The sequence below is a fragment of the Mirounga angustirostris genome, unplaced genomic scaffold (genome assembly GCF_029215605.1).
Source record: "Mirounga angustirostris isolate CCGP_5_RB_7025 unplaced genomic scaffold, mMirAng1.0.hap1 SCAF_15, whole genome shotgun sequence".
Classification (NCBI taxonomy): Eukaryota; Metazoa; Chordata; class Mammalia; order Carnivora; family Phocidae; genus Mirounga; species Mirounga angustirostris.
Genome location: NW_026991723.1, coordinates 85,826,462 through 85,839,556, shown reverse-complemented (window position 1 = coordinate 85,839,556; position 13,095 = coordinate 85,826,462). Strand labels below are relative to the sequence as shown.

The window sequence follows — 13,095 nt, the reverse complement described above, 5'->3', positions numbered from 1 at the left end:
GTGGCATATAGTAAGTGCTCAATAAATGTTAGATTTTATTTTAGTACTCTTACTATTTTTAATCATCACAAAAAGTTCCTAACTACATTATTCTGTAATGGTTCCTAGAAATTCTTTCTGGGCTTTTTGAAGTTGCTGTATGTGTATGTATGTATGCAACTGTGTTTATATACGTGTGTATGTATATAAAAATTACTGTTTTTTTGAAGTGTGTGTATATTAAAAAAATACTGTTTAAGTTCCTGTATTTCCCAAAAAGATATACATAGCAATTTTTGAGATACTATGCTGCTGAGATAAAAATTAGCATACACTTTATTAGGTAATGGCTTTCTTTTTTTTTTTTTTTTAAGATTTTATTTATTTATTTGCAAGAGAGAGAGCGTGCACAAGCAGGGGTTGGGGCAGAGAGACAAGTAGACTCCCTGCTGAGCAGGGAGCCCAACTCAGAGCTGGATCCCAGGACCCTGAGATCATGACCTGAGCTGAAGTCAGATGCCAACCAATTGAGCCACCCAGGTGCCCCTAGGTAATGGCTTTCAACAACTGCACCCATAAAGCGAGACTACCACATAACAGGACTAACGTTTTCTTTTTTTTCAAGATTTTATTTATTTATTTGAGACAGAGAGAATGAGAGACAGAGAGCATGAGAGGGAGGAGGGTCAGAGGGAGAAGCAGACTCCCCGCCGAGCAGGGAGCCCGATGTGGGACTCGATCCCGGGACTCCAGGATCATGACCTGAGCCGAAGGCAGTCGCTTAACCAACTGAGCCACCCAGGCGCCCCAGGACTAACGTTTTCTGAGTGTGGTTTATTTCATTGATGATTTAGATTTTCAAACATGATCTCACTTAATATAGTCCTCAGCACCCTGTGAGCCACAGCCCAGAATTTTCCCCAATTTACAAAGAAGAAAATGGAGCTCATCAGCAATTTTCTCAAATTGACATGAATGAATTTGCTACTGATGTAATTTGACCCTGGTTTGCTTAACCCCAAACTCCTTGCTCTTTCCAGTGTCCGTAATGCCTATGAAAAAATTCTCTCAGAAGTGAAGGGAAAAAAAAACCCAAAAACCCAAGGGAAGAAAATAATAAGAAAAGGTAAGAGGTGAAAGATGGAGATCAACTCTAAGAATTACTATAAGAAATCAGAAAAGAGAAGGAAAAGCTGCGATAGTGAACATAAGAGAATTTTCCTGAGCTACAGGGAGGCCTGCATTCCTGAGTTGACATGATTTGCCTTCGTTCAGGTCACTGCCCTCAGAAGCCACCATGGACGGGGGTACTTGTCTTGTTAAGCCTTGAGTCATTTTCCTACTTCAGGAAATTGATGAAAGGGGCTAAGCCTCAAAGAAATTCTAGAAGCACAGCTGATTCAGTGCTTGACTGAATGACCCAGGGAAACAGAAGCACCCCATGGGCTGTACCCCTGTAATAGCATTATATTCCTCGAATATATTTTGTTTCTTTTAGTTGAAGGTAAGCCAGCTGGTCAGTTTCAGTCTTAGTAGCAGCTAAGGTTAATACTCTGTAAAATACACTTTTGTATTCCACCGGCCAGAGATGGAGGGACTGGACATGTTCAGGTAGTGGCTCGTATGGGGGAAGTTGTGGTTATACTCAGAGCTTGAAGGCTCCACCTCTGAAGAGTGTAATCCTGAATATCCAAACTCAAAGAACCTCATAGAAAAAGACTCACCTGAACCACAATGGTTCTGAAAATGACACTAATCAAACTCCGGATGGTGCTGATGCTGTAGGTACAAGCGAGGTACTTACTGTTTTCCTCCAAAGAATTGCTCGGTATTGAGGGACACGCTGATTATTTTGGTCAGAAAGGGTCACAGACAGGAAGAAGGGGCTCTTCTCTGAATCATTTCCAATGTAATTCTGATGGACTGGAAAAGAGACAGGTTCAGAACAGTGAAGATGTGCTGGTTCCTCTAGGCCCTGGTGGGAGTAGACATTTTTTCCTTCCCACACGAGCAGGGAACAAGAATCCCAAACCCAGCTCTGGAAAGAACCTGGTCATGCTTCCACTCCCCTTGGCAGTTACTGGTTCAGAAACGAACATGTGACCAGTTCTGGCCAATGAGACAGGAGGAGAAATGGAAAGGCTTTCTGGAAAGTCTTCCTTACTCCTGAAGATGGCCTTCGCCTTCCTCTGGACATGGTGGTGCCTAGAAGTGATAGCTGGAAGTGCTGCAACCACCTTGTGACCCTGAGGAGGGCCAGCCTTGATGACACCACTGAGCCCCTGAATCCACCAACTCCTTTCTTGGCATCTACCTAATGGCATCAGTTTTCTCTAAAGTCACCACTGCTCTGGGCACTATGCTTTCAAGCATTTGGGAGGATGACAACTTTCCCGCTAATTTCTTTCTTGATAAAGAAATATGCCTTGTCCAGTAAGTGAACTTAGAATAAAACAGTATCAGATTTTTAAAATTTGGGTCTGATCACTCTCATTATATAGTCCCCACATCACATCTTCTATAAACACATGCATTAGCCTGATAAGCAATTTATCTACTTCCTCTCGAATCCTGAAACAGTGATTATTCTCCCCTTCCCAGTCTCTCCTGTCATTAGACACACTCCCGTTTTCCACCTTCCCACATGTGTTCACCCAAGCCCCTCACTTTATATGTACACTGCTATTAAGGACTGAGCCCTTGCTTCGTGCCGGGCACGGGGCTTGGCTGTTTCTCCAGCATCACTGAAACTCCGTTCAAACCCACTCAGTATGTAACAGTAATACCTCCACCTTACAGATAAGGAAATTAAGTCTCAGAGAAGTAGAGAGTGACCAGTGTAAGCTTCTGTGGTTAAGAATGGCAAAACCAGGATTCAGACCCATTTTAGAGTCTCTGTGAGGGTAGGGAGAATGACTGCCTTTGCCAGGGTAATTGCCTGGCACGTGGTAGGTGACAAATACCCGTCACCAGAGCCTACAGGACAACGCTTCTCTAGTTCTGTGGTGGCCCTGGAGCTCAGGGATCCATTTTTTTTTTTTTTTTTTTTTTTTGCCTCATTGCTTTGAACTAAGTGTTCAAAACTCACTATAGACAGGACAACTTGCCTTGTTAGGTCTGAAGTTGTTTTCCACCCTGCAAATTCTTCTTGCGTCTTAAATAGCTATTTAGATGATCAGGTCCCCTTTAACTCCCAAGGGACAAAAACAACTGACCAAAAAACCTTATGGTTTCATATATGGGTTTCAGATATTTATGAAAAATCCTAGGGCTGAGACTGAATTGAATCTTTCAATTGAAAAAGCTATTAACCTGGATATTAGTGTCCCTAAACTGGTTAGTTTCACACTTTTTAGGGCATCAGAAAAAATGACACCAACACTTAATTTTCATTTTGAATACCCTTTCTTCCCAACCACCATAATGGCATAGTTACCTTGTCCTAAAAAATACTTGAAATACCATCTGGTGTGGTATTCTGGGTTCTCTAGGTGCACGTCTGTTCTTCGCCACGTCCCTGGGAGAGCAGTTGCATTCTGGAATCAAACAAAATTGTGCCAGTAAGAGTCATATTCAGAAAGTAAACAAGAAGCAGGCAATGAACCAGGGGCCAAAGAACCAGAGAGGCCATTGTCAAAAGGGTACAAATAGGGCAGTAAGTACATGTTTTCATGAGAAAAGACACCATGTCCACATCACAGAAGCATTCTGAAGGTCCTTGGGGTAGAGGGAAAAGCACCGAGTGGAACCAGCGGGCTCAGCTATTTCCAGCTTGAGTATCAACTTGAAATTTCTCTCCTTTCTGGTCCAAACCTTCCAAATATTTGGGAGTTGGTGCCGCCTAGAGGCAGCCCTTCCGTCTGGTACCCCCTGTAATAGGCCCATTTCACCTGGAATACATCTCCGCAGCCTCTTATTCGAGTTCATATTTTTTTGTAGAATTTAAAAAATTTGTCATGAAGTAACACAATTAATGGGGAAATTATGGATAAACATAATGAACAATCTGAATCCTCTCTCCAAAGATAGTCACCACGAATGATTTGGTATGGCTTCCTCTCATTTTTTCCTCACACGGACACACACATGTAATTTTCTTACCAAATGCAATCATACCGAAACTCCACTGGCATCTACTTTGTGCCATGTATATATGGCAGGCGACTGGAACATACTTTTCCGATTCCCATATGCCTCTGGTGATTTTCTAGACGTTTGTGGTCACTTGCTTTATCATGTTGAAGGGGGTTTCCTTCAATTCCGAGCTTACAAAGAGGCCATTCTCAGGAATCAATATTGAATTGCACTGAAAGTTTTTTTGGCAACTATTGAGAGAATACGTTAAATGGGAAAAAAAATCATAGTAATGTAATGAATTATACTACTGGCTCTTCCGATGCTGAATGGTTCTTACATTTCTGGAATACCTCCTACTAGGTCATGGTCTATAGTATTCTTTTGATACACTGCTGGATTTTTAAAAAAATGAATTATGTATATTTGTTAGTGAGGTGGAGCTTATAGGTTTCTTTTCTGTATGAATTTCTGTCATACTTTCAGAGTTATATTACTTATAAAGTGAATTAGGATGCTTTCTGTCTTTCTCATGCTCTGGAAATACTGACACTCACTGAGAGAGCTTTAAGGGTACTTTATATGCATTAGCTCCATAGCATCTCCACCAACTTTATGACATAGATTTTATTTTATCCTCTACTTTCAGATGAAGAAAGTGAGGCTCGGACACTTCAGCTATGCTGCCTAAGGTAGCCAAGCTCATAAGCAGTGGAGTTGAAACTGAGTCAGTGCCAATTTCGGAGGGTTGTTTTTTTTCTTTTTAAAAATTTTAACCATTACATCATTGTCTGTCTTCTTTTTTATGTTCTGCCCTTTACTCCCAAGGAGTAAAAAGTAGGTTAATGTTTCTTAGCATTATTGTACTTTTACTGAATTTTCTTGAATTAAAAAAAAAATCAGCTATTGATTATGTATGTATACATATATATATGTACATATTTTAATTTGGAAATAATTTTGACCTTACATAACAGTTGCAGGAATAGGACGGCACAGAGCATTTGTATACCCTTTAAGATTTACCTACTGTGAATATTATATCCCATTTATTCATTTGCTCACTACTGTCTACACAAACACATACACACAGAATTTTTTCTGAACCATTTAAGACTAAGATACAGAATAGCCCTTTATCCCTAAATGCTTCAGTGTGTATTTCCCAAGAACAGAGATATCTTCTTATATAACCACAATATAGCTTTCCCAACTTTTATAAATTTAACATGGATACGGTACCTCTAATCTACCATCTGCATTCCAATTTTGTTAATTGACTGAAAAATGTCATTTAAAGAATTTTCCCTCTTGAGTGCAGGACAACTGAGTTGTCATGTCTCTTTAGATTCCCTTCTTCTGGAACATTCCAGACTCCGCCTTTTACAACACTGACATTTTTCAAGAATACAGCACACACCTCCCCTCCTCTTTTTTAAAATTGAGCATGACTCAGGGCGCCTGGGTGGCTCAGTCGGTTAAGCCTCTGCCTTCGGCTCGGGTCATGATCCCAGGGTCCTGGGATAGAGCCCCGCATCGGGCTCCCTGCTCTGCGGGAAGCCTGCTTCTCCCTCTCCCACTCCCCCTGCTTGTGCTCCCTCTCTCGCTGTCTCTCTCTGTCAAATAAATAAAATCTTTAAAAGTAAATAAATAAATAAAATAAAATTGAGCATGACTCATTCTGGGTTTGTGTGACGATGAGCTTCAGGTCATGCATACCTGGTCAGAATGCTACACAAGTGGTGCTTGTCCTTCTCAGATTATCATACATCAAGACATCCATCTGTTCCTCATTGGTGATGTTAATGTTGATCCCCTGTTCAAGATGTTGCCTCTTAGTTTTGACCTTTTGGTGTGACTCAAGAAGAGCCATAATGGGATTTTGTTCCCAGTAGAATTTCTGGATGTTTCATTGTCAACAGTATTCACTTTATAATCATAAACCACTGGCAGTGCCGATCCATAGTGCACTATGCCACGGGGCAACATGCAGCTGTGGCATGACCTTGGGGTTCACCAACCAGCCTCAGGCATCAGCTGGCCAGACACAGGTGGGGTCCAGCTCAGGTATCTGGCCTTCGCCAGTCAGATGCCACTGCATCTTGGTGCCATTGTCCCAAGGCCCGAGATCCTAGACACCATCAGCAGAGCCTGGAGAGGAGACTCTGAAGGAACCAGGACACTTAGGCCTCTGGAGGTTCCCAGACTTGCATGGCACAGCACCAGGTCTTAGCTCTGTGCTTCTAGGTTTGTTAAAATATCACCCTGGGTCCATTCTAGACCTCCCCCTCAGGATCTCTGTGGGTGGGGCCCTAGAATCTGTAGTTTCACAAGCATCCCAGGTGACTCTGAGGAACACTAAACTTTGAGAAGCAATGCTCTATGCCAGGGGTTCTAAAAGAATCCAGGGAGGGCATGAACTTGGGTGAAGCAAAAAGAAAAAAAAATCATTATTTCCCTAACTTCAAACTAAAATGTAGTGTTTCTTGGGGTACCTGGTTGGCTCAGTCGGTAGAGCATGGGATTCCTGATCTCAGGTTGTAAGTTTGAGCCCTACACTGGGTGCAGAGATTACTTAAAAATAAAATCTTAAAAATAAATGTTTCTTTCAATTACAAATGTATGCAAAACAACAACAAAAACAAAACCCAAAAAACTACAGTAGAACAGCCCTGGGAACCATGTCTCTCTCTCTCAGACACAAACACACACACACACACACACACAAATCACAGATATTTTCACAACTCACTATAGTGGCTGCAGATATCTTGAATGCTGTTTACAATCCTGACTGTTCAAAACTGCAATAGCTATAAGCCCTGCTGCTGGATTTGTTACTTAATGTACTGATAAAAAAAGGAGGTATATTACTGTATCATGAATTAGGTTTAAAAAATCAGTCTGATAACTACTTCTTTTCTTTTTTTAGACAGAGTGTGCAGAGGTGGGGGAGGGAGGGAGAGAATCGTAAGCAGGCTCCCCGCTGAGCAGGGAGCCCGATGCAGGACTCGATCCCACAACCCTGAGATCATGACCTGAGCTGAAATCAAGGGTCAGATGCTTAAATGACTGAGCCACCCAGGTGCCCCTCGGATAACTAATTCAACACAACTGTTTTCCTTTGTAATCCTATGTATTTTGTTTTGTGCATTCAAAAATATTCTGAGAAGGGGTCTACAAGCTTCACAGATTGCCAAGGGGGTCAAAAGACATAAAAGCTGACCCCCATAGTCTAGATCTTCTGCCTTCTTCCCTCCCAGAGGTCTGAACACTAGCAACCGCAGGACGGAATAACATCGGAGGAGCGTCTCACAGAGACGGCACTCTGGCCAGTGGCATGCCCCAAATCTCTATCAAGTACAAAGTGTCAATTATGAGGTTTTTCTTAAATGATCAAAAAGCTACCTACTTAACTTCTGTCTTCACTGAATCCTTAACTAAAATGGGGGGGACCCCAACACCAAAAAAGTTGTGAGTCTCGCAGAGTGAGACACTTCCTGTCCCTTGTTAAAATCACATATGATGAGGTGTAAAGACAAGAACATACACAGGAACTGACAAAGAAAGGAGACTAAAGCGAAGAAAAAACAAAAAGCACCCTCTCTGCCCAAGACCAGACGTGCCAGAACGACTCCAAAAATGAGCTTCTGATGGTAAGTACCAGAAGTGGACAGAAAAGGGCACAAATCTTGAGTGAACAGTAAATGATATTTAAAATATGTAGACACCCTTGGAACCACTCCCTGGATCAAGACAGAAAACATTTTCAGCACCCCAGAAGGCTCCTTCACTCACTTGCCCAGTGAGTACCCAGTCATACTCTGAAAGGTAACCATTACCCTGACTTCTATCACCACGATTCCTTTTACTTGCTCTTGAACTTCATAGAAATGAAATCATATAGTGTGTATCCGTCCTTCGGCACCACGTCTGTGACGTTCATCTCATCCATGTTGGGGATGTAACAAGTTCACTCTCTCCCACTGCCATGTACCTAGTCCCCAGTATGAACACCACAGTGTATGTATCCATCCTCCAGCTGATGGACATATGGGCTGTTTCCAGTTTGGAGTCGTTAAGAATAAAGTCACATGAACAGTCCTGTGTCTGTCTCTGGTGGACATAAGCACTCACTGATGTTGGGTATACATCCTGGGACCAGAGGAGGCAGACGTTCAGTTTTAGTAGACACTGCCAAACTTCCAAAGGGGACGCACCAACTTACACTATTAGCAAGATGTGGAGAGCTCTAGTTGCTCCCTGTCCTCTGACCAGCTCTTAGTGTCTCGGGCATTTTCCTTTTAGCGGTTCTGGGGTGGGCATAGCAGTGCCTAACTGTGGCTTTAATTTTGCAGTACATCTTAAGTCTTTTAAGTATGACCTATTTTACAGAGGATTTCAGAGATATAGAAACTTTGTCTACAACATTTAAGGTGACTGAGACACCAGGAACACTTCATTTCTTTGACATCAACAAGCAAGTTTGGAGGAAATATTCTGATGGGCATATTTTCCAAACAACTAAAGATTAACACTGCAAGTGCTCACAGTTATTTTATGTCCTTTTAGATAAACGTTCGCCAAAAGGTGTTATGAAGAGAACATTTTTCTATGCTGCAGACATGCCTGAACATGCCCATAGTGTTAAATGAGTCCTGAGACTAAGAAATCCTGAATCATTCCTGCAACAAATTCCAAAGCCCACAAAAGCTTCTTGTTGCCTTCATTGTCTTTATTTTTTTTTTTTTAAGATTTTATTTATTTGAGGGACCCTGGGTGGCTCAGTTGGTTAAGCGTCTGCCTTCGGCTCAGGTCATGATCCTCCTGGGATCGAGCCCCGCCATCGGGCTCCTTGCTCAGTGGGGAGCCTATTTCTCCCCCTGCCTGCTGCCTCCCCTGCTTGTGCGCTCTCTCTCTCTCTGACAAATAAATGAATAAAATCTTAAAAAAAAAAAAGATTTATTTGAGAGAGTGTGAGAGTGGGGAGGAGCAGAGGGGGAGAAGCAGACTCCCTGCTGAACGTGGAGCCTGAGATCACAACCTGAGCCAAAACCAAGAGTGGGACGCTTAACCGACTGAGGCACCCAGGCGCCCCTTCACCATCTTTTTAATTTAATTTAATTTAATTTAATTTAATTTAATTTAATTTAATTTAATTTAGTTACCCCATTTATACTTGTGGGATGTGAAGGAGGAGGACTGAGCAAATCTGGCCAGGATATTTTGAGGAGAATGTAATCAAAATCCACATACAACACCCTCATTTTATCGGAATGTTTGTTAGTGTTCAACTTAAGTAGGGGATCTGCACCATACACTTGGACTACAGATGAGACCCCTAGTTTTATCGAACACCTGGGAGTTTTCATAGTCTTTTCCAGAGCGAGCTCAAGTAATGAGAGAATGCATTTAAACAGACTTGACTTTAGTTTCTAGGTTTAAATTGCTGAGAGAATGCTGGCAGTAAGGAAGATGGATTAAAAAACAAAACAAAACACTAAAAACTTTTGAATTGCAAATGCAAATAAATATAAGCTGGTTGAAAAAAGTGAAACCACACACAAAGTAAAATTCCTGTCTCTTCCCATCCTCCATGCCCCTGTGCGCACCCTTTTCCTCTGATAACCATTCTACCAGGTTGGTGTGGATAGTCTCAGACCTTTGTATGCATTTACAAAGGTGTGTTCGCTGTATACATATATGCTATATACATATATACGTTCACATCCCTGTCCACATATCATACACATTCTATCACATATACACACATGTGTATACACAAAGGATTTGTTATCCATATACACACAGAATTTGTTTTCATAAATGGGATGCTAGTGGAGCTATTACACTGAAACTTGATTTTTTCCACTAAAGAAAGTATCTTAGGGGGCGCCTGGCTGGCGCAGTTGGAAGAGCATGTGACTCTTGATCTTGGGGTCATGAGTTCGAGCCCCATGGTGGATGTAGAGATTACTTAAATAAATAAAACTTAAAAAAAAAAAAAAAGAAAATATCTTGGAAGTATTTTATGTCAGTACATTTAGACCTACCTTGTTCTTTTTAGCGACTATGCATATTTGTAGAAAAATTAAACACCATAGTTGAGTAGAGATATGTAAACTACATAAACGGCATAAAAGGACCTGCCGTGCAAAGTCAAGGTTCTCCGACTGCTTTCCTGACCTGCCATTTCCATTCTCTCGAAACAATTACTGCTTAATTCTTATGTATCCTTTTGGAAACTTACTTGCACACTGACAAACTTATTTACCTTTTTGTCTGTTTGTTTGTTAAGGAAACAGGATGATATATACTAATCATTCTGGAACTTGCTTTTAGGTCTAACTGTATCTTAAACATTTTTCTGTGGTATTACATACACTACTGCCTCATTCTTTCTAATAGCTACTAAGCATTCCACTGTATAAATGTATCATAATTTATGTAATTTGTGTAATTATTCCTTTACTGATGGAAACTGAAGTTGTTTCCAGGTGGGTTTTTTTTTTCTATTTTAAATAACATTACAAATAGGAGGGGGAGACGAACCATGAGAGACGATGGACTCTGAAAAACAAACTGAGGGTTCTGGGAGGGGGGGTGGGAGGATGGGTTAGCCTGGTGATGGGTATTAAAGAGGGCATGTTCTGCATGGAGCACTGGGTGTTATATGCAAACAATGAATCATGGAAAACTGCATCAAAAACTAATGATGTGGGCGCCTGGGTGGCTCAGTTGGTTAAGCGACTGCCTTCGGCTCAGGTCATGATCCTGGAGTCCCGGGATTGAGTCCCGCATCGGGCTCCCTGCTCGGCGGGGAGTCTGCTTCTCCCTCTGACCCTCCTCCCTCTCGTGCTCTCTGTCTCTCATTCTCTCTCACAAATAAATAAATAAAATCTTAAAAAACAAAACAAAACTAATGATGTAATGTATGGTGATTAACATAACATAATAATAAGAAAAAATAAATAACATTACAATACACATCCTAATAGTAGAACTACTGGCCAAATGGTGTGTGCATTTTTAATTATTGCTAATTGCCCTCGCAAAAGATTGTACTCGTTTACATATCCCCCAACAATGTATAAGAGAATCCTCTCACACGAAGGAAGATTGATTTATAAAAAGCTGAAAGATTGTCCCTCTGCTCCACAATATACTAATTGATACATACAAGTGAGCTGTAAGGGAGGTCTCCAGTGATCCACCCGGGGGTCACACTCATTTTAATTAATAATCTGAATGAGCACACAGATGGCAGGGGAAGCACATTTGAAGGTAATATAAAGCTTCTCAGTGGGTTAGCTAATAGGACAGGTGACAGAATGAAGATGTCAAAAAAAACCCAAAACTCTTGACAATTAGCAATTATGGACATACTAATGAGATTAAATTTAGCATGGACAATGGAAAATCCTACATTTGGGGATGAATCCAAATTGCACAAGTACAGGATGGGGAAGGCCAGGTGCCAAAAAGCAGGAATTTGCAACCATTTTACCCATCAGGAAACTGAGGCTTGGAGAAATTGAGTCATCGCTGGTAAGTGATAGAGTGAGGTCTGAACACAAGTTTGTTTGACTCCAAAACTGTCTCCACCACACCATGAGGAAGACCGGGGTGAGAGGGGGAGCATATCGAAGGTTCATAATGAATCACTGGCTTCATAAAAAGAGATTGTGCCTGGCAAGGAAGGGGATGAGCCTACTCCACCCTGTGGCTGTGTGGGGTGCACCTGGAGCCCCGAATTCAGTTCTGACCACTTCAGCCTAACATTAACAACCTCACATGTGGCCCAGGAGCAGCAGTGAGGATGACGATGGGTGAAACGGTGTCCACGTCTTAGGAGAAGAGCCACAGATGTCCTGGAATGTTTGAGGCCCATTATGAAGAGGGCTAAGCCTTACAGAAAATGTAAATAGAAACTCAGTGGAAAATAGAGACAGATGAATTCTGTCCAATAAAAAGAACCTGGGGATTTCCTGAGTGATGAGGGTGACCGGAGCGCTTTTTGTTCTAATGAGGTGCCTCTTGCTGGGTCTCTCCAGAGCTTCAGGATGAGGCTGCTTGCTAGAAAGACCAAGCCTTGATCAGAAGCTTGCACCTTTCAGCCCCACGGTGAATCCTGTGGGAGAGGAGGGACTGCGGACTGATTCAATGATCAACAGCCAATGATTTGATCAGTCATGCTCATGTGGTGAAACCCCTTCATGGTGGAGTTCAGGGAGCTTCCAACTGGGTGAAAACATTAATGTGCTGGGAGGGCGGTCCTCTTAGCTGGGGCATGGAAGCTCTGTGCCCGCCCTCGCCCCCCAATACCTTGCTCTGTGCATCTCTCCCGTTTGGCTGTTCTGAGTTGTATCCTTTGTAATAAACTGGGGATAGTAAGTGAAATGCTTTCCTAAGTTCTAGGAGTCATTTTAAGCAAATTATTGAGCCTGAGGAGGGGGGATGACATTGTAGACAAGTGGGACAGAAGTGTGGGTGACCTGGGGACTTGATACTTGTGACTGGTGTCTGAAATGAGGGCAGTCTTGGGGGGCTAACTCTGGTAGTTAGTGTCAGAACTGAACTGAATTGTAGGCTACTCATCTAGTGTCTGGAGGAAAACAACCTATCAAGGAGGAAGCAAGTTTCCCATTCCTGCAGAAATGTTCAAGCAGGGACCAATGAGCTGACTGTGGCGAAGTTGGTGTAGGGACTCTTGCCTGGGGTGGGGGACTGGCCTAGATGAACTCTCAGGCAGTGAGAAACAGCTGATGGATGGGCACTGATCTGCAAACTTCTTACGGCTCAATGATGAAGTGTACAGCAGTGGAGAAGCATTTAGGAACTTTTACTAGCATTTTGACATTACTGTGTCACCAAAGTCATGCTCAGGAGGTTCATTTCTTTAAACAGAGTCCAGACCTATCTGGGTATTACTCAGTTTGGTGGGTGGGGCGACACATGAAGGGGGTGCTGGAGACTGGTCACGCATAGTAGGACCACACTGAGTTCTGCAACAGATCGGAAATTAAAAAGCGGGTCCTTTAC

General features: G+C 42.2%; 1 protein-coding gene across 1 annotated transcript in view; it reads right to left on the bottom strand.

Annotated features, from left to right (window-relative positions):
• GARNL3 (GTPase activating Rap/RanGAP domain like 3) overlaps positions 1-13,095 on the bottom strand; it is a 142,502-nt gene that overhangs the window by 63,978 nt on the left and 65,429 nt on the right. Inside the window, exons 5-6 of the mRNA XM_045883163.3 lie at positions 3,416-3,515; positions 1,784-1,902 (exon numbers count right to left, since the gene is read on the bottom strand). Coding sequence (XP_045739119.3) covers positions 1,784-1,902; positions 3,416-3,515 — 219 coding nt within the window. The remainder of the gene's footprint in view (positions 1-1,783; positions 1,903-3,415; positions 3,516-13,095) is intronic.